We start from the raw sequence: 27,280 nt of genomic DNA on the forward strand, positions 1-27,280 counted from the left end.
GTCACCCATTCCTTCTCTCCCGAGATGCTGCCTGACCTGCTGAGTTACTCCAGCATTTTGTGAATAAATCGATTTGTACCAGCATCTGCAGTTATTTTCTTATACTGCAGAAGGACCTCTTTGCTCCTATACTCAACTCCTCTTGTTATGAAGGTCAACATTCCATTGGCTTTCTTCACTGCCTGCTGTACCTGCATGCTTCCTTTCAGTGACTGATGCACTAGGACACCCAGATCTCGTTGTATGTCCCCTTTTCCTAACTTGACACCATTCAGATAATAATCTGCCTTCCTATTCTTACCACCAAAGTGGATAACCTCACACTTATCCACATTAAACAGCATCTGCCATGTATCCGCCCACTCACACAACCTGTCCAAGTCACCCTGCAACCTCATAGCATCTTCCTCACAGTTCACACTACCACCCAGCTTTGTATCATCTGCAAATTTGCTAATGTTCCTTTTAATCCCTTCATCCAAGTCATTAATGTATATTGTAAATAGCTGCAGTCCCAGCACCGAGCCTTGCGGTACCCCACTAATCACTACCTGCCATTCTGAAAGGGACCCATTTATCCCCACTCTTTGCTTTCTGTCTGCCAACCAATTTTCTATCCATGTCAGTACCCTACCCCCAATACCATGTGCTCTAATTTTGCCCACTAATCTATGTGTGACCTTGTCGAAGGCTTTCTGAAAGTCGAGGTACACCACATCCACCGGCTCTCCCCTGTCAATTTTCCTAGTTGCATCCTCAAAAAATTCCAGAAGGTTAGTCAAGCATGATTTCCCCTTCGTAAATCCATGCTGACTTGGAACGATCCTGTTACTGCTATCCAAATGCTCCGCAATTTCGTCTTTTATAATTGACTCCAGCATCTTCCTCACCACTGATGTCAGACTAACTGGTCTATAATTTCCCGTTTTCTCTCTCCCTCCTTTCTTAAAAAGTGGGATTTCATTAGCTACCCTCCAATCCACAGGAACTGATCCTGAATCTATAGAACATTGGAAAATGATCACCAATGCGTTCACAATTTCGAGAGCCACCTCCTTAAGTACCCTGGGATGCAGACCATCAGGCCCTGGGGATTTATCAGCCTTCAGTCCCAACACCATTTCCTGCCTAATGTAAATTTCCTTCAGTTCCTCCGTCACCCTAGGATCTCTGGCCACTAGAACATCTGAGAGATTGTTTGTATCTTCCTTAGTGAAGACAGATTCAAAGTACCGGTTCAACTCGTCTGCCATTTCCTTGTTCCCCATAATAAATTCCCCTGCTTCTGTCTTCAAGGGACCCACATTTGCCTTGACTATTTTTTTCCTCTTCACATACCTAAAAAAGCTTTTACTATCCTCCTTTATATTATTGGCTAGCTTACCCTCGTACCTCATCTTTTCTCCCCGTATTGCCTTTATAAGTTATCTTCTGTTGCTCTTTAAAAGAGTCCCAATCCTCTGGCTTCCCACTCTTCTTTGCTATGTTATACTTCTCTTTTATTTTAATGCTGTCCTTGACTCCCCTTGTCAGCCACGGGTGCCTCCTACTCCCCTTAGAATCTTTCCTCCTCTTTGGGATGAATTGATCCTGCAACTTCTGCATTATTCCCAGGAATACCTGCCATTGCTGTTCCACCGTCTTCCCTCCTAGGGCCTCCTTCCAGTCAAATCTGGCCAGCTCCTGCCTCATGCCTCTGTAATCCCCTTTGCTATATACTGACACTTCTGATTTTCCCTTCTCCCTCTCAATTTGTAGAGTAAAACTTATCATATTATGATCACTGCCTCCTAATGGCTCTTTTACCTTGAGTCCCCTTATCAGATCAGGTTCATTACACAACATTAAATCCAGAATTGCCTTCTCCCTGGTAGGCTCCAGTACAAGCTGTTCTATGAATCCTCCTCGGAGGCACTCCACAAACTCTCTTTCCTGGGGTCCATTACCAACCTGATTTTCCCTGTCTATCTGCATGTTGAAATCTTCCATAACCACCGTAGCATTACATTTGCGACATACCAATTTTAGCTCGATTCAACTTGCACCCTATGTCGAGGCTATTGTTTGGGGGCCTGTAGATAACTCCCATTCGGGTCTTTTTACCCTTACAATTCCTTATTTCTATCCATACTGTTTCGACATCTCCTGATTCTATGTCACCCCTTGCAAGGGAGTGAATATCATTCCTTACCAACAGAGCGACCCCACCCCCTCTGCCCACCTGTCTGTCTTTTCTATACGTTGTGTACCCCTGAATATTCAGTTCCCAGCCCTGGTCCTCTTGTAGCCATGTCTCTGTAATTGCCACAACATCATACTTGCCAATGTCTAACTGAGCCTCAAGCTCATCCACTTTATTTTTTATACTTCGCACATTTAAATACAACACTTTCACTTCGGTATTCACCTCCCCTCTCACACCGGTCACAATTGGCCCTGACCTTACTCTCTTATTCCATCTAGAACTTCCCTTCCCATTTATTCGAGAGTCCTTTGCAATTTCTCCTGTATTCGCTTCCCCTTTAACTCCATCTTCATATTCCCATTTGTCAACCCCTCCCCCCACTACTTAGTTTAAACCCACACGTGTAGCACTAGCAAACCTGCCTGCCAGAATGTTGGTCCCCCTGCTGTTAAGGTGTAACCCGTCCCTTTTGTACAGGTCACACCTACCCCAGAAGAGATCCCAGTGGTCTAGAAATCTAAATCCCTGCTCCCTGCACCAGCCCCTCAGCCATACATTCATATCCCCGATCTCTCTGTTCCTGCCCTCACCAGCACGAGGTACAGGTAGCAGTCCAGAAATAACCACCCTCGACGTCCTACTTCTCAGTCTTCTTCCTAACTCTCTAAACTCACATTGCAGTATCTCCTTCCTCTTCCTCCCAACATCATTTGTGCCCACGTGCACAACTACTTCCGGTTGATCGCCTTCCCTCGCTAGGATGTTCTGAAGCCGGTCCGTGATGTCTTGAACCCTGGCACCAGGGAGGCAACAGACCATTCTCAAGTCCCGTCTGCCGCCACAGAATCTACTGTCCGTACCTCGGACAATGGAGTCACCCACTACTATGGCTCTTCCTGACTTCGGTCGAGTCTCCTTGCCTGGATTAGAGCCACCAACCTGTCCGCCGCTTGGACTGGAAGCGTCTTCTGCCCCGACAGCTCCCAAGAGAGTGTACCTGTTTGCAATAGGCACAGCCACCTGTAGTCCACGTTCACTCCCCTTTGAAACGGTCTCCCACCTTTGCTCGACCTGGACCTTTGCCGTGATAGCCTCACAGTAGGTCCTGCCCAGGAAACTCTCGCATTCCCGAATGGCCCTGAGGTCATCCAGCTGCTTCTCCAACTCCACCACACGTCCATTCAGGAGCTGCATCTGGACACAGTTCTTGCAGGTGTAGCTCCCAGAAGCTCCAGCGGTGTCCTTACCTTCCCACATCCTGCAGGAAACACACTGCACCAACTTATCTGCCATTTAGTGTCTTAAAAACAAATCAGGCTCAAAAACAAGTGTAACCTCCTCACTTCAGCCTCCTCACCGAAGAATCGCAGCAAAGACTCGCACCTTTCTCACAGGGCAAAGACTCGCAGCCAAAGACGGGCACTTTTCTCACAGGGCACTTTTCTCACAGGGCCGCACCCCTTTTCCAAGTTTGTTTATATCAGTCACTAAATTAACTAATTGGCCAATTTACCAAACTTCTAATTTAATTGATCAGCCAATCCACATGCTCACTCCTATCCTGCCTTCCTCTGACGAGCTTGAAGGTATGCGATTCACTGACTGACTGCTAGCGTCCCTTTTGCGCTCTTTTTAAACGGACTTTTAACTGCAATTAACACTTACTTTCTTTCAGCCAATGGTCGTCTTTGCTCCTGCTCTCCCGACCTTCACTGGCTGACTGCTATCGTCCCTTTGGCGCTCTTTTTAAATGGACTTTCCCTCTGATCTATCTTTCCTTCTGATTCCCCTTGTTCTAAACTCCAATAAAGTCAGATCCAACCTGACTTGACAGGACAATCCTCTTTACATTTCACCTTCTCATCTTGGTCATCAATATAAATACAGGTGCTCGCCGGCTTATGATGCTTCAACTTGCGATATTTCGACTTTGCGATGGTGCAAACAGCAGCGCGCCGCAGCTCGCTTCCGGCCACGTGATCAGGTGTATTAAATGCATTTCGACTTACAATATTTTCTGTTTGTGATGGGTTTCTCGGAACGGAACCCCATCGTAAGCTGAGGAGCACCTGTAGTAGAAATGGTAAATTTTCCGTATAATAGTAAGTATCCTGTCTGCACCATTATTAGTGTACTTAAAAATGCACTGCAATTTATGATCAAGAAGTGATTATAGTACGCATTTCTGTTTGCCACCAGCTGCTGGATGATTTGCATTCCTACACCAACTGTCTCACCATAACTAGAATAATGATCACTTCACCGTGGGTCTATCCTTTGTGTGTCATGATGTTCGATGTGCACCATTGATATGATTGAATCTCATCTCGGTCTTTTAGGGCTGGTAATTCATGCCCTAAGCATCCCGTTAACAGAATGATAAATGGTCCCAACATGGAAATCAACCTGTGCTCAGAAAGGTGGCAATTAGAATGTCACTTGTACTGGCAAAAATTATTCTTAGCAGTTTTTTAACATTAATTATATCTTTGTATATATTTGATTCCTTTCTCTGTCTTTCTGTCATAGTCTTATTTCCCTCTCATCTGTTTGATGTAATCTTATTTCCCTGTTTCTAGCAACTGCAGTTTCTTGTATCTCCTCTTTATTTCCCTGCTTGTTATTTGTTCTGACTATACATGCATTTTGTTAGTTAAGAGGTTATGCTATTGAACCCGAAGTTCATGAGGTCCCAGGTGCCCCGTTGACCTCACCGTACCCTTATTAATTGGCGTTTCCAGCATTTTTTAGCGCAGAAGTAATACTAGTTGAAGGATGAGGAAAGAAATTCAGCCCCCAGCACATGGTGTGAGATATAATTTCTGGGCCAAAGTATCATAAATTTCAGTTATAATCTCAGGATAAACTAAAGTAGAGAAACCAATGAACTATTGTTTGAACAGTAATTTGTTATAAGGTAGGAAAATGTGGGAGCCAAGTTACATAACAATGTTGATAAGGAATAGTGAAATTACTTCCCACATAATATATTTTAATGATTTAGGTGAATATTAAATCCTGCCAGGCATCTTTTAAATAAACAGAAGAAATCCTGTTTCTTTTAAGGCACCTGGATTCTTTGGCATCCACTTGAGAGAACAGATAACATGCTCAAAAGTCCCACTTTCAACAGTTCAGCAAGCGCTCGGCGTAGCATTGAATTGTCAGCCTAAATTATGTTTCTAAGTCACTTTAGTGAAACTTGAGTCTTTTACTGATGACTTTTGAACCAGCCGTTGTGTGATATAATTTTCACTAGTGACAAGTTATCTAGTTGGGTCTAAAGCCATCTTGCCTGGAAACCAGTGCTTTATAAGTATTGAGATATTCTAAATGAGTTGCTTTGAAATTTGCTGAATCTATTATTTCAGTGGAATATTACCCCCAAAAAAGTCATTACCATCACAAATGTTAAATTCGCCCATTTGGCTTCTATCTCGTATTTTGCCATTCATCTGGACACAGCTGCACCCCCTCAGGCTGAGGGGAACTGTGATAAATTCTGTGCTTGTAGTGCAAACATTGTGCAAGTTCGATGGTTCTCATCATTATAACCTCCACTGACCATGGATAAAGTTTGTTATTTTGCCATGTGGAGAATTATAGTTGCCATCTTGCTTGCCATCTTGACAGCTTGGTGCAAAAGGCTTGGGTCTGTGTCTCTGAAAATATTGCTTCGTGTTGGAAAACTATATTGTTTGAACAAAATTCAAGGTCAAAAGCAATACAGTTGTAAGTTAAATCTTTTGCATCTTCTGAAATCTTTTGTGCCTGCCCCACAGACTGACAAGTGAACAAAGATTATGGATTGTAATTGAGTCCATTTGATATTTCACGTAATTCTGTAGACTCATTTAGCATAGACCACATGATAATATGTGGCTTTTTCTATTTCCTCTATAAATAATTACCTTTATTTTGTTCTTTTACTTTGTATACAGTAAATGCTAGCAATGGAAATTTGGATTTATTTAGAATCTTTAATGCAGCAAAATGTCCTGTGGTGTTTCACTGGATCTTTAAATGGAAGGAGAAAAATTAGATCTTCAATGGAAGAGACATGCCAGAGGAACAGGTACACCAGACTAGGGTAAGGTTTGGTGACAAGAGCGACCTTAGTGGCTTGAGTGGTCTCATTTCGGGGAAATAAATCATTACTTGTTAGTGCCATGAGAACAATATATGTGATCATTAATAATAATCCAAAACAGCGTTTGTTTTAAGAGAGAGAGTAGATTATGGTGCTTTAGGGGGTGGGCATTTAATATGGAGATCTGTAGAATTTTGTTTCTTGTTCAGGCTGGTGAATCAAGTCAAGAGTATTGTCATATGTACAGGTGCAGTGAGGCGTAGGTATAATAAAAATCTTGCTTGTAGCAGCATTACAGGCACATAGACTCAAATAATAAACAAAACAAATTGTGAATAAATGGTGCATGACAATGCAAAGAAAAGGACAGTCAAAAAAAGTTATTAATGTAAAAATACACAATAAGAAAACTAGTTGATGCTAGTACAAGATGATGTCCATGGTGTTCCATTGCCAAAGTAGGATTAGGGTTTTATAGGTCAGCTGGGAATGAAGAGGAATTGAAGCCATTGTAGATCAGCCATTTCATATATGTTGGCAGGGCAGACTTGAGTGTCCCTTTGGCCTATTCTTGCATTTTCTTGAGGATTGCCTTGGGGAGCAGAAGAATTAAGCTTTATCCATGGTCAGTGACCAAAGATGTGTCAGGGGTGTGCTGGGTTGAGGGTGGTGAGAGTGTGAGATGAATGAGTTTTGATGTCCTAGGTATTAGAGATTCCTGGTATTAGTTGAACAGGAAGTAGAGAAAGATAGGCACAAAATGCTGGAGTAACTCAGCAGGCCAGGCAATACAGCAGGAGAGACATACAGACCATCCCTGAGATATGAATGCTTAATTTATGGAAACGTCTTTTTGAACTCATTCCCATTGTATTATTACATTAAATAATCTGATATACCGGCATTTGTTTGTTCCCAAGTATGTATGGTAGAACTAGTTCCTGCTTTCTCCACTTATGGTAATTCGTTCTTATCAGTCTCGTGTTCTTTTGATGCCATTCATTGCAATACTGTGGAGGTGTAGTTACCGTATTCAGTGATCTTTTGGACGTCGGTAAAAAGAGAACCCGTCTTGTTACCCAGCGACGGCCTGTACTGATATTTGAAATATAGAAACGAGGCCGGATGTTCATTAAAAAAGTCACTTGATCATCCAACGTAATTGATTTGATTGTTAGTTAATGATTCATAGTTTTCAAGATCTTGAAACAATTTTCTTTTTGAAATTCAATATTAATAGTCTTGCTTGTTATTTTGCAGATGTTTGTGGAGAATTGCACAAAGAATTTCCAGCAACAATGACAGAGGATCTGAAGAGGAGATTTGAATTCCATAATTCAGTAATCCAGTCACAGGCAAGATGTTTTGTAATTTTTGAAAATTAAGCCGATTTTTAGATTTGTACGTGATTGTAATGTAATGTAATGTAATGTGTCTGTTTGTGCAGGCTGTAGGACATCTCGTAGCTGCCATTTTAAAAGAAAAGGGATCGTCACCTTTGATCAACTATTCTTCAGATAAGGTTTGTGCTCAAACCTTGGTTAATTTGGCTCACAAATCTTTATCAATCACAGCAACAGCTCATATCTTTCAGAAACCGTGTCCTCATTTATTATTTTCAGATGTGAGGAATGTCTTTCTGAGTTGTGGATTTTTTTTTGTCATGGGATGCCTTTCTTCTGGCAATATTTTTGTGCATTTAGAAAGCACAGATATACTCTGGGTGCTAATTTGGAATTATTTTTTAATGTTTGGGTTTCATAGTGGCAGATCTTAATGACATTTTGTGATTGAAGGATTAAAAGGCACTATGCCCCAAATATATATAAAAAGTAATGGAGTGCACCAGAATGTTTGTTTGAAATCAAGCTCAGTTGAGTATTTCAGTAAGCACTCCTGAGTGCATCATTCCTCTGGTATTGCTGAATTGAAGGAGACTGGACCTCAAACCCTGATCATTCCAGTAAGGCAGCTTGTATGACATTCAGTCACTTGCTAAATTTAGCATAGATTAACTACATTATCTTTATCCCTGGCACGAACTGAATGCCAAATCCCCACAATTGTATTGCCTTTCCTGTGAATTGGTTTGAGTTGAACCAAAGTTGATAAACAGAAAATATTAATAAAACAAACCAATAGTAAATGCTGGTAGAAAATGGTGAAAATTTGGTAAATACAAATTATTTGATAAGAAAATGAACTTTTTTGAATATGGTCTTTCCACATGGGCCCTCATCAGCTAAACAGCAGGTGCATCTTTGGGAATGAGAGTTCCATGAAAGCAAAGAGCTGGAAAAATTATACCCATAACTGGCATGTCATAAGGTCATGCGTGATCGGAGTAGAATTAGGCCATTCGGCCAATCAAGTCTACCCCGCCATTCAATCATGGCTGATCTATCTTTCCCTCCTAACCCCATTCTCCTGCCAACAAACACTCATTATAGGTTAACCTACTATTCCTGGGATCATTCTTGTAAACCACCTCTGGACCCTCTCCATAGCCAGCACACCCTTCCTCAGAAATGGTGCCCAAAATGGCTCACAATATTCCAAATGTGGCCTTACCAGCACCTTATAGTGCGTCAGCATTACATCCCTGTTTTTGTATACAAGCCATCTTGAAATAAATGTTCGCATTGAGTTTGCTTTCTTTACTACCAATTCAACTTGCAGATTAACCTTTGGGAGTCCTGCCCCAGCACTCCCAAGTCCCTTTGCACCTCTGATTTCTGGATTCTCTCCCCATTTAGAAAATAGTCTACGTCTGTATTCCTACTACCAAAATGCATGACTCCACACTTTGCTACACAAAATTCTATTTGCCAAACTTCTCTGCCTACTCTCCCAACCTGTCCAAGTCCTTTGCAGAGTCCCTGTATTCTTTACATTACCTGCCCTTCCACCTATTTTTGTATCATCCGCAAACTTGGTCACAAAGCCTTCAATCCCCTCGTCCAAATCATTAATATACAACGTGAAGAGTAGCGGCCCAGCACCGACCCCTGCGGAACTCCCCTGTGAAGCCGCTCAGTTCTACAAAATAATAAGACATTGCTGAAAACGTTGAAAATGATCTGAGTACAGAGTTTCTGAAAATTTGTAAGTTTACATTGCTTTTACTTTTCAGAAAGTTATAAATTCATAGTTTTAACTATCGGAATTAATTGAGGTAACTCTCAATTTATATGCCTACTTATCTGATGTAGAATGTTGCAGCGATAAGCCAGGCATTTTAATTGACTATTGTGATGTAGTTCCTATCATTTTTTTCTTGCAGAGTCCGGCATTGAGCTTGTTGTGGGAGAAGTGCTGCTGTGACGATGTGGTGGTTCGTGCAGCCTGCTGTGAGGCGCTGGTCGCTCTTGTGGCTCAGAACCATGCCGAATTTAATTATGTGCTCAATGGAATTTTGAATCTAATTCCCTCTGCCAGGTACCAGAAATAATTACACAAGCTTTCAGAATAATATCCTTTGACACAACATTACATTTAAAAACTTGCAAATTTATTCACATTCTCAACTGCTGTGAATTTGGCAAGACACTTGCTCTGTTGTGTGTAAAACAAAAACACTGAGAGAATAAGGTGCTTTCCTGAGCTTCACCTGCCACATTTAGTTAGTTTTAAACAGATAAGGAGCGATTTAGCTTCATATTTGAGGACAAATGACTGCTATTCCTTGAAGAAGTGATAGTTCGTCATTTTGTTTGTATAAGCAGTTTTGCGTAATGATGGTCATATGGGAGCAAGTGAGATGTACACCATAATTATCTCAGCCGTTGGAGGAGGAAACTTTCAACGATATAGGTGTGGTTGCATACTCTTGAGTTTTGAACCACTAATCCTGGGAATGTCTTTTTGCTGTGGGGAATACCTGATGACTTCACTCAGTACTATAGCTGTTCATCTGGAAACAATGCAAGTGGCCACTCTAAATAAATAATAATGTTGCATTTTTGAGAAGAGCATGAAGGAATTTATTGAATGTAACTTAACAATTAAAAAAATAGAAAATAGTTTATTCTGATTAATATCTTTGATTCTTCTTGAGATCTGGCTTTCAAAATATAATTGCATGTTTGAGAATTTGATGTCATTTTATACCATATATTCTTCCAGACTGTAAGCTTCACTAAGACTTATTAAGTCCTATTTGAGGTGTGGGTTTTTGCATCGTATTTAACTGATGTTTGTCGAACTTTGTTAGCACCTACAAACCAGCTGTTAGGAGAATTTGGCAGCTATTCATAAAACACGATTAAATAGTAGCCAATATTTCAAGACAGTTAAGTCCGAAGTTCAATGCAAAGAAAGGATCTTGGATGGATTATCATATCATATCATATCATATATATACAGCCGGAAACAGGCCTTTTCGGCCCTCCAAGTCCGTGCCGCCCAGCGATCCCCGTACATTAACACTATCCTACACCCACTAGGGACAATTTTTTTAAAAACATTTTACCCAGCCAATTAACCTACATACCTGTACGTCTTTGGAGTGTGGGAGGAAACCGAAGATCTCGGAGTAAACCCACGCAGGTCACGGGGAGAACGTACAAACTCCTTACAGTGCAGCACCCGTAGTCAGGATCGAACCTGAGTCTCCGGCGCTGCATTCGCTGTAAAGCAGCAACTCTACCGCTGCGCTGCCGTGCCGCCCGGATTATGAAATAACAGTGATTGCGTTTGACCAGTAGGTGTAGAAAATGGAGACTTGACCCTTTAATTAATGGTCCCTAGAGTTTGGATGTGTCAACCCAGGAAATGGTCAAGAATTGTGACGTTAATAACAATGCTGACAGCTTTATGCAGCCTGCTCATTTAATGATTTCAGCATCTAAACTGTGAACTTGTACTGTTGATTCGAGGGATGCATTATTAGGTGATGGATTGTGTGAGTGGCCATTCAGGTTAAAGCAGGCCTATATTCTGCTTCCTGCAGCAGGTGCTGTCAGTCTCAAATGCTTGGGATAGTTAAAAATTGGCACAAGGTGAGGAATCCATGGGCAGTACAAAAAGCCCTGGTGGAGGAGATGCAGAATGAGAGTGGTGTTCTATGACCCAAAGAAGGCAAGACCTTTGTATATGCATGTGTTCTTGGACTGTACGTTGTAAAATGTTTCTTGTCCCCAGTTCAGGGGCTTTGTTGCCTCATGGCTTGCTGTGATTGCTTTAATGCTGCTCTCCCAATGAACTGGCGATGAACTAAGACATTATGTTTGCTGTCAGGGTATCAGTCACAACTTGTTTCCTATGATCACACACCATTTGGGTAAATGTAATTCTTTCCAGTTCTAGTATAGTTGTCATGTGGCATCCACAGACTATTGCACATGCACTCAGTGTACTATTGTGAAGTTGCGTCCTCCTGCTGCTACTACATTTAGCAACTGGAAATAAAGTAATTATCTTTGATTATGCAGTCTCAGTGACCTATAATTAAAGAGAATTAGTTTATATCCAGTTGGATCTTGGAAAAAGTAGAGGATAAAAAAAATCTTCAGTGACATGTTGTGTATAAACCACTGGCAATGTCCTCTTGTCCTCTCTGATATTGCTGCACCTAGAAGATTTCAGTGAAAGTACCATATGTGGTCATACTTTGTGCCTCAATGAATTCAAAAGACAAGATTACTCACTGAACAACAGGACTGAACTAGTCATTGCTACTCTTTTTTTAGCAGCCTTCCCCAGTCTGCTGCCCTTTTCTCTTTCCCACTGTTCTGTGGTATTCCAAGAGAAATGCCCACTTATGCACCCATATTTGGTAACAATTATTTGAGAGAACACTTGATCAACAAAGCGTCCTTTTGTATGTCCTACATATCTTCAGTGATTTTTTAAGAAGCAACTGATATGTTCACATTAGCCTATCAGCCGAGGAAATCAATTAATGTCTTACTGTTCAGTGAATAGTACTAGAAACCAAGAACTGCAAATGCTGGATACAAAAAAAGTGCTGGAGTAACTCGGGGTCAGGCAACATCCCATAATATGGATAGGTGACCTGTTGGGTTGGGATCCTTCTTCAGTCTGATTGTGGGGTGGAAGAGTGGAGGGGCAGTACAGGTAATAGTTGAACACTGGTGTGGGGTGTTTTTGACCAGCAGATGGTTGGACAAAGGCCAGAGATGATAAACAGATGGTGTAAAACAAAATAATTGAAGAGTTGCAGATTGTGAAGCCAGAGGAGGGAATGGAGGGGGAAAGGAGAAACGGGTGGTGAATCTAGGTGGGGTACAGGAGAAGAGGCAAGAAGAAATGGGGGTGTGGGGAAGAAAGGGGAGGGGTGGGCAGGGGTATGGAGAGGGTGTTAGAGGTTACCTGAAATTGGAGAATTCAATGTTCATGCCATTGTGTTGTAACTACCCAAGCGGAATATGAGGTGCTGTCCGTGATTGCATGTGGCTTCACTCTGGCAATGGAATAGCCCCGGGACACGAAAGTCAGTATGTGAGTGGGAAGGGAATTATAATGGTTAGCAACCGAGAGACCCAGTAAGGTTTGGCAGACTGAGCACATGTTTGGCGAAATGGTCTCTGAGTCTTTGCCTGGTCACCTGGAGAACGTAAAAACTGTCCAGACAGCACCTGTAGTCTGGATCGAACTCTGGTCTCTGGCACTGTAAGGCAGGAACTCTACCGCTGCGCTACTGTGCCACCCTATTCGTGAGTGTATAGAGAGTACAGCCGGGGACTGAGAAGATATTCTTGCCGTGTATGGGTTTTGAGAATTATTGTGGAGGAGGTGCTGATTGTGCTCTATGTGTCAGAAAGTTGAAGATCCAGTCCCACGGGGGGTGGTGATCTGGAGATGTTTGGATGGGATTACGGTGTTCAATGCTAACTCTAATTAGCAAATAGCTACTGTTTTCATTGCAATTTTTGTGTTATCTCTGTGGTTTAACCTATTAGCGCAGGCTCTGTCCCGAAAGCCTCACAAAGGTAGCCAGCATCATCAGAGACCCACACCACCCTGGCCACGCACTAATTTCACTGCCATTGGAAAATAGGTATAGGAGCCTGAAAACTAACGCCCAGTTTCAGGAGCAGCTTCTTCCTTATACCCATCAGACTATTAAACACTACAACCTCCAAATAGGCTCTGAGCTATATAGACTCGGGAGCATTATTTTTCACTTTGTTTATCATTGGTTTACAGAATACTATGTTTACAATATGTCTGAAGAAAGGTTTCGACCCGAAATGTCACCTATTCCTTCTCTCCAGAGATGCTGCCTGTCCTGCTGAGTTATTGCAGCATTTTGTGTCTACCTTATGTTTACACATCTGTTGTGCTGCTGCAAGTAAGAATTTCATTGTTCCGTTTCAGAACATATGACAATAAAACACTCTTGACTAAAAATCACCTTGATATCCTGGTATCTCAGTTTCCAGCCATTCAACTTGTGCCTCTTAAGGTACTCAAAAGAGGTTGGCTCTCTGGTACCAAAATTAAGAATTTAACTTTCCTTCCAGGTCTAGTATTTTAATTTTAAAACTTTGTTTTAACACTTTAAGGTGTGGAATAATACCTTTCTTTTTCAGAAATGCCCAAGGATTGATAAAAGGTATTGGAAAACTGTTGCAGATGCAGGTACAGAGTACTGAACAAAGTGGAAACATGCCATATTCATGCCCCTATACGATCAGGTAATTCATGGAATGAAATGTATTAACTGTTTACAGTCTTGTATTATTTTAATACGTTAGCAAGCTCAGTAGCTTTAAGCTCTGTTAACTTTCAGAAAATATAGCACAGGAAGTGAAAGTATTTTCAATTGATGGAGGAGACTTGTCCTCATTCTTCAATGTCCAACTAGTTCACAGTGCATGTGGGCTTACAGCACAAAATTACCCATCAGCATGTGGTGCTAAATTAGATGTGCTTTAATTAAAAAATATATATTCATGGTTATTCATGAACTTAAACATTTGTACATGATACTGCTCAGTGGCATTTTCACACGGGAAGACAGTGTTCAGTTTTGCAATGGAATTTCTGTGGTTAATATTTCAGTTCTGTTCAGCTGTAATTGTGGTAGATGGGATCTCTGAGCATGTAATGTTAAATATCTTGCCAGTTAAAAGCAATTCACTACGTACGCTATATGATTTTTATCAAGTGCAGCACTGCAGGTGACAATACTGCATAGGAAGAGGCTATTTGGCCCCTTGTGTCCACTCTAGCTTTTCAAATATTTAGATTTATCTGCTTTGCCCTGTGGTCCTATAGTTTTTTTAAAGGCAGTATCCAAGTTCCAACCAGTTTTCAGGTTATTCTTGCATTGCATTTCACATCACACTTATTGCACTTGGTTCTTTTGCCAATATCCTTAAACCTGTGTCTTCAGATTACTATGTGTTTACCACTTGAAGAGGTTTCTCCCTTTTGTATCAAAACCTTCCAAGATTTTGAACTCCGATTACCTGGATGTGAGAGCGGACAAGATGGATAATCAGTTGTGGGAATAGAATGATATGACTGAAGGAAACTCAGCATTAGTATTCCACATTTAAACAGCAGTTTAACCTCTTCAATGCACATAGTGTATTCCCATAGGAACTTCCATTTCTTTTTACAGGACTGTAGTGATTCTAAATTTGCCACTCTCAGTACTTTGCTCCGAATGCTCTCTGCATAAAGAATACTTCCTGACGTCTAACTAAATCTTTGTTTACAGATTGTATCAGGATAACCATTTAATTTTATCATTAGTTTCAAATAACCCACCTAAATGGAGTGCACCCAGTCATCTCATTGTTTGAAAAAAACTTTAGTTTCATCTCCCCTAAAGCTGCATTTCTTCAGAGTAAATATTTCTGCCTTGTGAAATCCATCTTTATAACTAAAAGCTCTAACATTCGCTCACCTGGCTTGTCAAGCACACCTACCTCCCCACAATCTCCCTTTAAACTACCATTTGATTCTAAACTTGTAAAAAATAAAGAAGATCTAGATGCTTTATATAGTTCCGTTTAAAAATGTTACCATGCTGGAACCCAATATAATTACACATCTTTGTACACAAAGATGAAAGACTGAGTTGAATAGGCTCCATTCAGATTCCTTGATGTTATAAAGGGTTCAAAACTAAGACTGTATGTTAAATCTTAAAGCACACTTAAGCGAAGATCTAACTGTTCGGAACGTTTGCAGAGGTGAATGACTATCAATGAAGACTTTGGTTGCATCAGTAGAACAGAGAAGATGTTATTGTTCTCTTTGGACCTGAGAAGGTTCAAGAGATTTTTAATAAACTCCTGTGATTTTGTTTAGATAAAGATAAACTTTCCACTGCCCGCGGAGAAGGAATGAAGGGATGGGTGCACGTTTAATAGAATTGATACTAGTAATGGGGCAGATGGGAGAGGAAATTAGAGTTTTTGTGTTTCAATATGGAATGCAAATTGTAGAAGCTAAATCACAGCAAATTAGAAATTGACTTGAAAAAAGGACAAACTGGATATTCCTCACAAATGACTAACAAAACATTAATGGCCTCCTCCTGTACTTCAATGATTTAGTGATATTTTGGCAGGCAGTATATGGAATTGGACTGCTTCCAAGGTCTGCAGACTGCCAAGCAATTTTGGGGGTTAGAAGAGATGCAAGCAATCGTGACAAGTAAAACTTGGGATAGAACATAGTGTGCCCAATTCTTTATCCAGAATTATTCAGTTTTTGAAATGTGGTTTAATTCTGATTAGTTGGAGGGTGTCCACTCTTAATTAGCTCAGCTTTATGTTTTGAAAAAAGAAGTGCAAATACAAAAAATCTTTTTGGGGGAGGGCAGCATTTAATTATATTCAGCATGATGTTATGTATTTCCTTATAAACAATTAAATGAATTCTCTGCAGAAAAGTACTGGACCCATTGGCTGTCTAGGGACTCGGTGCTTCTCTTTGCGCTTCAGTAGCTGTATTATAAATAATACTTAACCCCATTGATGGTTATTTATTGGGGGATCTGTAAACATAAATCAAATTCAGTCTCCAAATAAGCTTTGAGATCCTAACCAGAGGTTAAGGTGAATTAAAGGTTAAGCACACTCTTCAACTTGCATTTATTACATCATGATGGTGCTGTTTTGTGTCAGCACCCTGATGTTATTAGTGTAAAGGATGTGACCCTGGACAACATTTGAAAAAACCACTAATTTTCTGGGCCAGCTTTCTGAACGTGTGCATGTGTTTGTAAGGTGAATCTTCCTCTTTTTTTTTCTTCCTTCCCCTTTGTTTCCACATAATATTCCAGCAAGAGTTTGACTTAGCTTGTGCTTCTGCTGGTGCCAATTGAAGTCATAAGCAAGGTGCTGGAATATACATGGCTGCATCTAATTTTGTTTTTTGTTGCTCTGCCCAGCAACTCTTCAAATAATTCAAAGAAACCGATTAGACAATAGACAATAGACAATAGACAATAGACAATAGGTGCAGGAGTAGGCCATTCAGCCCTTCGAGCCAGCACCGCCATTCAATGCGATCATGGCTGATCACTATCAATCAGTACCCCGTTCCTGCCTTCTCCCCATACCCCCTCACTCCGCTATCCTTAAGAGCTCTATCCAGCTCTCTCTTGAAAGCATCCAACGAACTGGCCTCCACTGCCTTCTGAGGCAGAGAATTCCACACCTTCACCACCCTCTGACTGAAAAAGTTCTTCCTCATCTCCGTTCTAAATGGCCTACCCCTTATTCTCAAACTGTGGCCCCTTGTTCTGGACTCCCCCAACATTGGGAACATGTTATCTGCCTCTAATGTGTCCAATCCCCTAATTATCTTATATGTTTCAATAAGATCCCCCCTCATCCTTCTAAATTCCAGTGTATACAAGCCCAATCGCTCCAGCCTTTCAACATACGACAGTCCCGCCATTCCGGGAATTAATCTAGTGAACCTACGCTGCACGCCCTCCATAGCAAGAATATCCTTCCTCAAATTTGGAGACCAAAACTGCACACAGTACTCCAGGTGCGGTCTCACCAGGGCCCGGTACAACTGTAGAAGGACCTCTTTGCTCCTATACTCAACTCCTCTTGTTACGAAGGCCAACATTCCATTGGCTTTCTTCACTGCCTGCTGAACCTGCATGCTTCCTTTCATTGACTGATGCACTAGGACACCCAGATCTCGTTGAACTCCCCCTCCTCCTAACTTGACACCATTCAGATAATAATCTGCCTTTCTATTCTTACCGGGATTGCAAGCAGAGAATCATGTCATCCTTCTTTGCAGCTGTATTTTTCTTCTTGTCTGTTTTTCAGTTTCCAATGTGCTTAGAATAAGGTCCTTCCATTTTCGTTTTCCTTTAACGAAATATGGATGATTTTGTTGCTGAGTAATTTAACCTGAGATATTTCTATTTGAATTGTGCAGAGCTTTCTTGTTCACAAGTTCACAAGTTATAGGAGTAAAATTAGGCCATTTGGCCCATCGAGTCCACTCTGCCATTCAATCATGGCTAATCTCTGCCTCCTAATCCCATTTTCCTGCCTTAGAAACATAGAAACATAGAAAATAGGTGCAGGAGTAGGCCATTCGGCCCTTCGAGCCTGCACCGCCATTCAATATGATCATGCCTTCTCCCCATAACCCTTGACACCCGTTCTAATCAAGAATTTGTCTATCTCTGCCTTAAAAATATCAATTGACGGCCTCCACAGATTAGTTCCACAATAAGTTCCACAGATTAGCTACCCTCTGATTAAAGAAACTAACCTTTGACTAAAGAAGTTGTTTTGAAGCATTTCTTAGAATCGGACTTAAGGTTTATGATTAAAATTAAACATAATGAACTAGATTGTGCTTGATCTGGTCTGCAGAGTAAGTGCCAACTTGAACTTGGGCAGCAGAGAACAAGTCTCTACCCTTAGACTCCACTGATGGTCATTTGACAGCCCATGACTTTTTAATCACCATCTCGGGCTCATTGTTTGTGATTGCAGCACTCTCAAACACATAGTCGAGAATTTATGGTATCACTGGTTCAGTGCTGTTATTGGTCGCTATCGGTCATATTTTTCAATGAAGTGCTGGCCCAAACATCTGTTTTCCCAGTTGCATATGGCTTAGATATCCCAGTTGCGTGGGGAGGGGCAACGTTACCACTGATATCAAAACCTATACCATCAACTTTAAAGTAACAAAATGTCCCAACACACCTCAGAGGAGGGTTATCAAGAAAAAAATGTTGCTAAAATCAGAGGAGATCTTGAAAGAACCGCCAACAACCGAGTGAGGTGGAGGACATTTGTCAATGGCCTATGCTCCCTAGAGGAGCCAAGGGCTTAAGAAGAAGAAGAAGAATATCAGGGTAGATGATCACAAGATAGTTCAGAATTAGGTTTCATGGAGCATCTTACAGATGGAGAAAAACTTGGGTGAATGGTTTAGAGAGAGAATTCCAGAGCATAAGACAGAGTGATAAGGGGTGAATGACAATGAAGACGGAGGGGTGAAACCATGAGGGATTTTAAAACATGGATGAGGAGTTGAAAAAGTGGATAAAGATTTTAAAATGTATTTGTTGTCTGACTGGAAGCCAATGTAAATCAATAGCAGAAAGTTATGGAGCCTTGGAACTACTGCAGCAGAGAAATCGGGCCATTTGGCTCATCAAGCTCATGCTGGCTTGTTTGGCAATTTGTTCAGTTGTATTCCCCGACTTGCCTTTAGCCCACCCCATTATTCGATATGTGTGGCTATCTGATTCTCTTTCAAAGATCTTATTGATTCTATCTGTAAGAGCTTTGGAAACATGGTGTTCAATATTAAGACTGGGTTTAGGTCAAATAAATCTGTGTTCTTCTTGTGTACGTTATTTAATCCGTAAACTACCTGCTTATGGGAACAAGTTTTCTCCATTTAATAATCTATAACCAGCATGATTTTCTGTACCGATATTAAACATTCTCGCAACTTTCCAAATGGTGAATGGGATTTTAGTTGGTGGGACATGAGCAGAAAGTTTTGGGGAACTTCAGTTGAGGGAAAGTAGAAAGAGGGAGGCAAACAGGAATTGTTGAAAAAGAACCTAAGGCATGGATAAGATTAGTTTAATCTATACACCAGGGTACACTGAGATTCTTTGTTTGCACGGAGCTCATAGACTAAACAGTAGACATACAGTAATAATAAATACTACAATAATTCTGAAGATAAATGCAACGGAATCTGCAAGATTGTAGTGCAATAAAAAAATCCAAAGTAGTTGTAAAAGGTATTAGCGAGGCTGCGCTTGGAGTATTGTGTTCAGTTTTGGTCACCTGCTGAAGAAAAGACGCCATTAAGCTAGGAAAAACAAAGAAGTTATTGCCAGTACTGGAGGGACTGAATTTGAGGGATTAAGCTTAGGTATGACTTCACTGCTTGGAGTGCAGAAGACTGAGCAGTGACCTTATCAAGGTATATAAAATCATGAGCGAATGAACAATCTTTTTTCCTGGAGAACCGAGGGGAATCAAAAGCTATAGGGCATAGATTTAACGTGCGACCCGTGGAGCAGTTTTTTCATACAGAGGGCAGTTGGTATATGGAGTGATCTGCCAGGGGAGGTAATAGAAACAGACACAATAACCACATTTAAAAGACATTTGGACAAATATGTGAATAGGAAAGTTTAGAGTGATAAAATGTGGAAAAATTGGACTAGCTTAGATGGGCACTTGGTCAACATGGACAGATTGAGCCAAAGAACCTGTGTTGTGCTGTGATTCAATGACGTTGATTAGCGCAAAATCAAATGAGGTCGAGATAAGAAGTCTGGGGCAGATGATTTGAAACATGGTGAAGTTGGAAAGTGTGATGGAGATGGTAATGGGTAGCCTTGGATGGGAAAGGAAAAGTTCCAATCCTGGTTTCTAGTTTGACTTGGACATTGGGTTCCGAGCAGTCTCCTTTGTTTTTAGATTTAGATTTTTTTAGATTTAGAGATACAGCGCGGAAAGAGGCCTTTCGGCCCACCGAGTCCGCGCCGCCTAGCGATCCCCGCACATTAACACTATCCTACACACACTAGGGACAATTTTTAAAAACATTTTACCCAGTCAATTAACCTACATACCTGTACGTCTTTGGAGTGTGGGAGGAAACCCGAAGATCTCGGAGAAAACTCACGCAGTTCACGGGGAGAACGTATAAACTCCGTACAGACTGCGCCCGAGGTCAAGATCGAACCTGAGTCTCCGGCGCTGCATTCGCTGTAAGGCAGCAACTCTACCGCTGCGCCACCGTGCCGCCCACTTGTTTAGTTCACAAGTAGATGAATGGAACTAGGAGCTGTGGAGCACAGCTTGTAATGCCAGTTGAAGCTATGCGCCACAGAGAGGATGGGTAGGCTTGGGATTTATTCCTTGGACTGGGGGGGGTGATCATATAGGAGCGTATAAAATCATGAGGGGAACAGAGAGAGTGAATACACAGTCTTTTACCAGACACCAAGGTGGTCGGGCGACGAGAGGGATGTCGGTTGGTGGGCCGAGCTGATCGAGGGCGATGGAGGAGGCCTTGCAGCAACCTAGGGCTTACCTGGATTGGTGAGGGGGGGGGGGGGGGTGGGAAGGAGGGAGCGGTGCTCCAGTGCATGCAGCATGTGGATAGGACTTTGGACTTTTTCTTTTGTAAATGGCACCAAAATATGGCAACCAGTGCAAGAATTTCACTGTGCAATGCATGTGACAATCAAGAACCATTGAGAAGTGGAATCAAGATTCAGAGGACATAGGCGTAACTTGAGAGAGGATAGATTTAATAGAAATCTGAGGGGTAACCTTTTGCACACAGAGGATGGTAGGTATATGGAAAGAACTGCCAGAATAAATAGTTAAGGCAGGTACTATTACAACATTGAAAAGGCATTTGGACAAGTACATGGATAAAAAAGTTCAGAGAGATATGGGGCAAACGTGGGCAGGTGGGACTAGCAAAAACGGGGCATCGTGGTTGGAATGGATGAGTTGGGTCGAAGGACCTGTTTCTGTTCTGTTTGACTATGGCTTTGGTTTTCATTGATTGGAAGAGGTTGCTGCTGAACAAGATGTTGGACAAGTAGTTTGACAATTTAGAGGTAATAGCAAGGCCAAGAGACATGAGTAAACCTGTGTCCCATCTACTGAATGAAACCAACAGCAAGTTTTTTTTAATGTTCTTCCAAAGGGAGGAGAGTGTAGATACGAAATAGGGACCCCCTCATAGCCTTGCAGGGCACACAAAGGTACGTTATAGGAACTGAAGCCATATTTGAATATTTGCTAGTTCCATTAATGTTAACAATATTTCAACATATTCTGCTTGGTTTGTTTTTCATGAGGTTTATTGAAACTTCAATCCTTTAACTGAAATAGGCTTTGCTAAACCTCAAACGATCATCCTAAGAGGCTGTGTGCTTATTGTTTTAAAAGGGGGAAAAAAACGTAAATGTGTTATAATATAACTCAGTTGTTAACCTAATAAAGTTGGAAAGTGTAAAATAATATGATGATTTAAGGTGCAAAATTAGCTATTGATTTCAACTTAGAGTGTAATCAAGTTCAACATTTGTCTTGTTAGTGTTTCCTCATTTAATTAAAAACCGTACTATTTCTCAAAAGACACTGTTTGAAGCATCATTAAGGTTCTGTCAGACAGAGGCTTTCAATCTAAAGTGTAATGACTTTATCCTGGGGATGAATGAGACAAAAGCAAATTAGCCCTTTGTGTTAAATAGTCCTGAGAGACATCCAGCAAATGGCCTGGCTGAGTCCTAATCCCTGCTTTCTTGAATTCTTACTGTTTAACCCTTAATCTTGCACTTTGTTTGGAGTTGGACATTAACTGCAGTGGGCAGCAGGTGTATTCACTATCAGGTAAGATGGAAGCTGATTAGACAGAAGCAAATTTTGACTTTTTTGTAATATGTTGTGTATTTCAGTTTCATGTGCTTCACCAAGTGTGGAGAGGAACAGGTTAACATTGAGCATGTCCGGTAGATGGGTTTTGTAGTTACTGAAGCAGTTCCTTTGGAAGTTCATGCCTCATTTCATGCACTACTTCAATCCTATCGCTGTATACTAACTTGTATTTGACCGGTGAAAGGGCAAGGTTAACCTAACACAAAAGTACTCTGTAGCAACAAATGATATTGTTCAAGCAGTTACCTTAAATGTGTATCTGACAAATTGCACGCAATGACATTAGGCAGGTTTGTGGTGCTTAATGTGACAAGTCCATGGAAACATTTCTGAGGACAGAGATGGTCAGGCAGATTGTAACCGGTTACTTTGTCGTACAAAGTGACAGATTTTGGATGAACATGACCTTTTGAACTTTGTATTGTTGACCTTTGAAACCTGAATATTTTGGGATTTAAAAAAAATTCTTAAGCAATTGGGCTTCCAGTATTACATTTTGCTAATAAATTAAATTGCAATTTAAATTTAGTTCTTGTATTCTTTTTTTAAATGTATAATTTCACAACTACAAGAAGATTTGATTTCAACACCAAACATTAATAGCCCATAATTCAGCAAGCAGCCTTCAGATTTGACATTTGGAAGGACATGATTCAGTTCTGAGCCTTGATCTTAAAACTTGGCCACCTGGTGTAGCTGAGTTTTGTCATCTCCAGGCAGTCTTTTTTTTAAAGAACAACCATAGTCGGAAAGCACATGAAGGTTTGATTGGGTTTGGACAAGTTCTCCTATGGGCAATCATGAGCTGAAGAATTGCTGGCAGTGGCAGGTTGAGTTACTTTCAAGGCATCAAATTTAAAGGAGACGAAACAAGGACTACTTTGAGATATTTAAGATGGTCATGAAATATTCTTGATGTTTTATCCTGATAGATTATAAATAAGAAATCTATTCGCTTGTCTCAGCAATTGGAAAGCATCCTGCCACATATTTCTACTTTGTATATGAACATTTTCAGCTTTGATCGAACAAATAAGGGAAACAAGATATATTATTCCACAGTGCTCAACGAGTTGTAATCCATTTAATGTGGTGTGGCAGTGAGAAATTAGACAGTACAGTAAAAAACTATTAATAACTTAAATTTATATTAAATTTATCTCCTATCAGTAACTTATTGCTTTGTCCATAGTTTCACTTATTACCATTGCACTGTAGACGGACTCATTTCTACTCTGCACTGATGCTCTTCTATCTCAGGAGGATAATCTACCACACCAGAAGTCGATAGTGAGGATGCTGAGCTTGAAGATTTTAAACATGCTGCAGGAGTGTCATTTTCAAATGTCCGATAGCCTAAACAGTGAAGTTCTTACCACAGTAACTGAGCTTTTTATATTGTAGATAGTCAATGGGTCAGTTGAATTGCTTCATTATTCATATTTTCACCCTTCTTGTTTTAATGTCTCCAACTTGTGGAGAAACTATAATAATCTTAATATGCCTACATTTTTGTCCATGTCCTGCTGGTGGAGCCATAATGTCAGATGAATGAAGCCAGGCAGAAACAGAAGGGGATGATGTATGGTCGATACAACAGAAATATTCCCAGATAGTGAATAATAAATTTGTATTATGGAGAGAAATGTTAGCTAATTGAATTTTCTTGTCAAATGGAGGCTGGATAATAAAAGTTAGAACTAGAGGTAACAAAGGCATGTGGGGTTTTATTAAATGATTAGAAATATTGAAGATAGTCCAGCAATATGACCTGTGAATTGGGAAATGTAGTTTCTACTTTGTACCTTTACAGGAAACATTGCACATTGTGAATGAACTGAGATTGATCATTGATGTGTTCCCCCAGTGAAATGGGATAAATACATTAATTGGGCATATAGTCATACTCTAAATGCGGCTTGGTATAGATCCTTTCAGGCTCTGGGCCCACCTTAAAGCTTTTCTAGTGCCCCAACGCAACCTTATTGATATCAAGGTGCCCTCATATATCAATGATCCCATACCGATCTCACTATTCTCCATTTCCTTCTCCGTGGTAAATATAGATGCAAAGTACTCATTTCGTATCTTGCTTAGAAACTTTGACTCCTAGCATAAATTCCCTCCTTCATCTTTAAACAGTCCAACCTTCTCCTTACTTTGTTGTTAATGTACATTGAAAAAGCATTAGGATTTTCTGTGATCCGACTTGCCAGTGATATTTCATGGCCTCTTTCTCCTTTCTAATCACCAACTTGATTTCTTTCCTGCTTGCTTTATATTCCTTGAAGGTCCTTTCTGAATTCATTTCCTAACCTTCACATGTGCTTCTTTTTTTTTGTTGACAAAGTTTACAACCTCTGGTCATCCGTTTCCCTTAACTTGCCATCCTTATCTATCCTCCTTACTGGAACATGCCAGCTCTGAACTCTGATCAGCTGGCCCTTAAAAGTCTTCCACCTTAAGATGTGTACTTAATAGCTGCTCCCAATTTACTCTCCTCAGCTCCTGCCTAATAATGTTATAATCTGCCTTCGTCCATTTAAGCACTTCTCCCCAAGTTCAGACTTATTCTTATTCATAATTATCTTAACATTTATGGAGTTTTGATCACTGTTCCCAAAATGCTCTTCCACTGAAACACCAGTCACCTGACTAGGCTTGTTTTCCAATACAAGGTCCCATATGGTTCATCCTTGAGTTGAGGTATCCACATATTTATGTTTAGACATACAACATGGAAAGAGGCCCTTCAAGCCACCGAGTCTACGCTGAGCGTTGATAACCCATTCGCATTAGTTCTATATTATCCCACTTTCTCATCAACTCCCTACACACTAAATGCAATTTTACAGAGGCCAATTAACTTACAAACCCGCACGTCTTGGGGATGTGGGATCAAACTGGAACACCCAGAGAAAATCCATGCGGTCACAGGGAGAATGTGCAAACTCAGCACAGGCAGCACCCGAGGTCAGGATTGAACCCGTGTCTCTGGCACTGAGAGGTTGCATCTCTACCAGCGATGCCACTTTTTCAAGAAACCTTCTTGGACAAATCTGTATAAACAAATTCTGCCCAATCTAAGCCATTTGTCCGAGGGAGTCCCACTACTTAGCCAAGATATAAATATTTTTCGTATGAATACTCTATTCCACAAGGGAAAATATAAGCATTTGAGAATTCTAAATTATTTCTTCAGGCATTTTCCCTGAGTCATAGCTTTTTCACCCATCACCTGACCCACTTTTGTCAACTTTCCTTTCATACCTGTATAAATTATTGTATTTACATTTATAGCCTTGTTTCACTCTTAGGCAATATGATCAGGCAGGTTGCTGAAGGAGGACAGGGCAGAAGATGAAATTGTTTATCTAATCAGGAAGCCTTTGGTTGAGCACAACATGTCATACTAGTCAATCTTCTCAATGTTCTCTGATTCTCTTGTGATGTTTGGCTTTCAATCATTGTCCATTTCTAGCTACCATGAGCATTATGGCCTCCATATTGAACTGTTGTGGTTACTGTGGGGAAGTTGCTTCTATAAACTGCTGTTGGATAGAGAGAATTTCATGGAGAATTTCATTACAAGTGAGTGGGTTGCTTCATTCTTTTGTTATTGACTGTGTGTACAGACAGTCACTGAAGAAGAGCAGATTTTCTACCCAAAGAACATAAGTGAGCAATTTGGCTTCATGACATTTGGCTTTAACATCGCTTTCCAGAGAGAGAGAATTGTTTAAAATGTATTTGAGGGGATTTACATAGATACATAGCCAGCACCGCCATTCAATGTGATCATGGCTGATCATCCACAATCAGTACCCCGTTCCTGCCTTCACCCATTATCCCTTGATCCCACTAGCCCTAAAAGCTCTATCTAACTCTCTTTTGAATGTATCCAGTGAATCGACCTCCACTGCTTTCTGAGGCAGAGAATTCCACAAATTCACAACTCTCTGTGTGAAAAAGTTTTTCCTCATCTCAGTTCTAAATGGCCTACCCATTATTCTGGTCCCTGGTCCTGGACTCCCCCAACATTGAGAACATGTTTCCTGCATCTAGTGTATCCAATCCCTTAATAATCTTATATGTTTCTATAAAATCCCCTCTCATCCTTCTAAATTCCAATGAATACGAGCCCAGTCGCTCCATTCTTTCATCATATGACAGTCCAGCCATCCCGGAAATTAACCTTGTGAACCTATGCTGCACTCCCTCAATAGCAAGAATGTCCTTCCTCAAATTAGGAGACCAAAACTGCACACAATGCTCCAGATGTGATCTCAACAGGGCCCTGTACAACTGCAGAAGGACCTCTTTGCTCCTACACTCAACTCCTCTTGTTATGAAGCCAACATGCCATCAGCTTGGCTCAGTGAAGGCTAACTCTGAAGACAGGAGTGGCAAGACTGAAAGAAATATAAAATGGATGAGGAACCAAATATCTCCAAAGGCAAAATGAGTTAAAAGTTTATATTGTGGCTTCCTATTCCTGGGTTTGGTTATCCACCTCATTAATTGACTAATCAGCCCTAAAATGAGACCAAGAATCATCTGTTGTTACCCTAAACTTCACGTCTTTGTGGCTTGATTCTCAACACCAGCTTTGCCATACCTGCTGTAAACATCAATCAAAGAATGAATGATCCAATGAGCCACAGTTTTTGATAACTTTCACGTATGCTTTTCGTTTGGGATTCCGAGGTGAATTATTTTCTTGTTTTCAACACCTTTATTACTGCAGTTAACATCCCCATCACACTAAAAGCGGTCACCTGCTTTGAATAGAAAAAAAGTACACGTATGCACACATCATTTATCTGTATGTACTTCCACTCGGGAATTGTACCTAATAATTTCATATTTTTGAAAACTCAAATGGTGCATTTAACTGCTTTGTCAATAATGGGAAAACGTGAATTGGATTAAATTGAAACAAGTAGTGCATTGGCAGTACTTTTCATATGGTTTCTACAATTTTATCTTATACTTGATCAATAGGAAATAATGATTCGATTACATTAAAAAATATATTTTGTTAAGTTTGATCCTTTTCAGATTGAAACATCGGAATTTGCACATTATAACATTATAGTAAGAGCC

At 40.7% G+C, this 27,280-nt stretch overlaps 1 protein-coding gene across 3 annotated transcripts in view; it reads left to right on the top strand.

Annotated features, from left to right (window-relative positions):
- Nucleotides 1-27,280, top strand: part of focad (focadhesin) — a 195,048-nt gene that overhangs the window by 26,575 nt on the left and 141,193 nt on the right. For all 3 annotated transcript variants that reach the window (XM_078396041.1, XM_078396039.1, XM_078396040.1), the window contains exons 2-5: nucleotides 7,536-7,630; nucleotides 7,723-7,797; nucleotides 9,559-9,713; nucleotides 13,832-13,936. In XM_078396041.1, the coding sequence (XP_078252167.1) occupies nucleotides 7,574-7,630; nucleotides 7,723-7,797; nucleotides 9,559-9,713; nucleotides 13,832-13,936 (392 nt within the window). In that variant the 5' untranslated portion in view covers nucleotides 7,536-7,573. The remainder of the gene's footprint in view (nucleotides 1-7,535; nucleotides 7,631-7,722; nucleotides 7,798-9,558; nucleotides 9,714-13,831; nucleotides 13,937-27,280) is intronic.

The sequence above is a fragment of the Rhinoraja longicauda genome, chromosome 3 (genome assembly GCF_053455715.1).
Source record: "Rhinoraja longicauda isolate Sanriku21f chromosome 3, sRhiLon1.1, whole genome shotgun sequence".
In the NCBI taxonomy this organism is placed as follows: domain Eukaryota; kingdom Metazoa; phylum Chordata; class Chondrichthyes; order Rajiformes; family Arhynchobatidae; genus Rhinoraja; species Rhinoraja longicauda.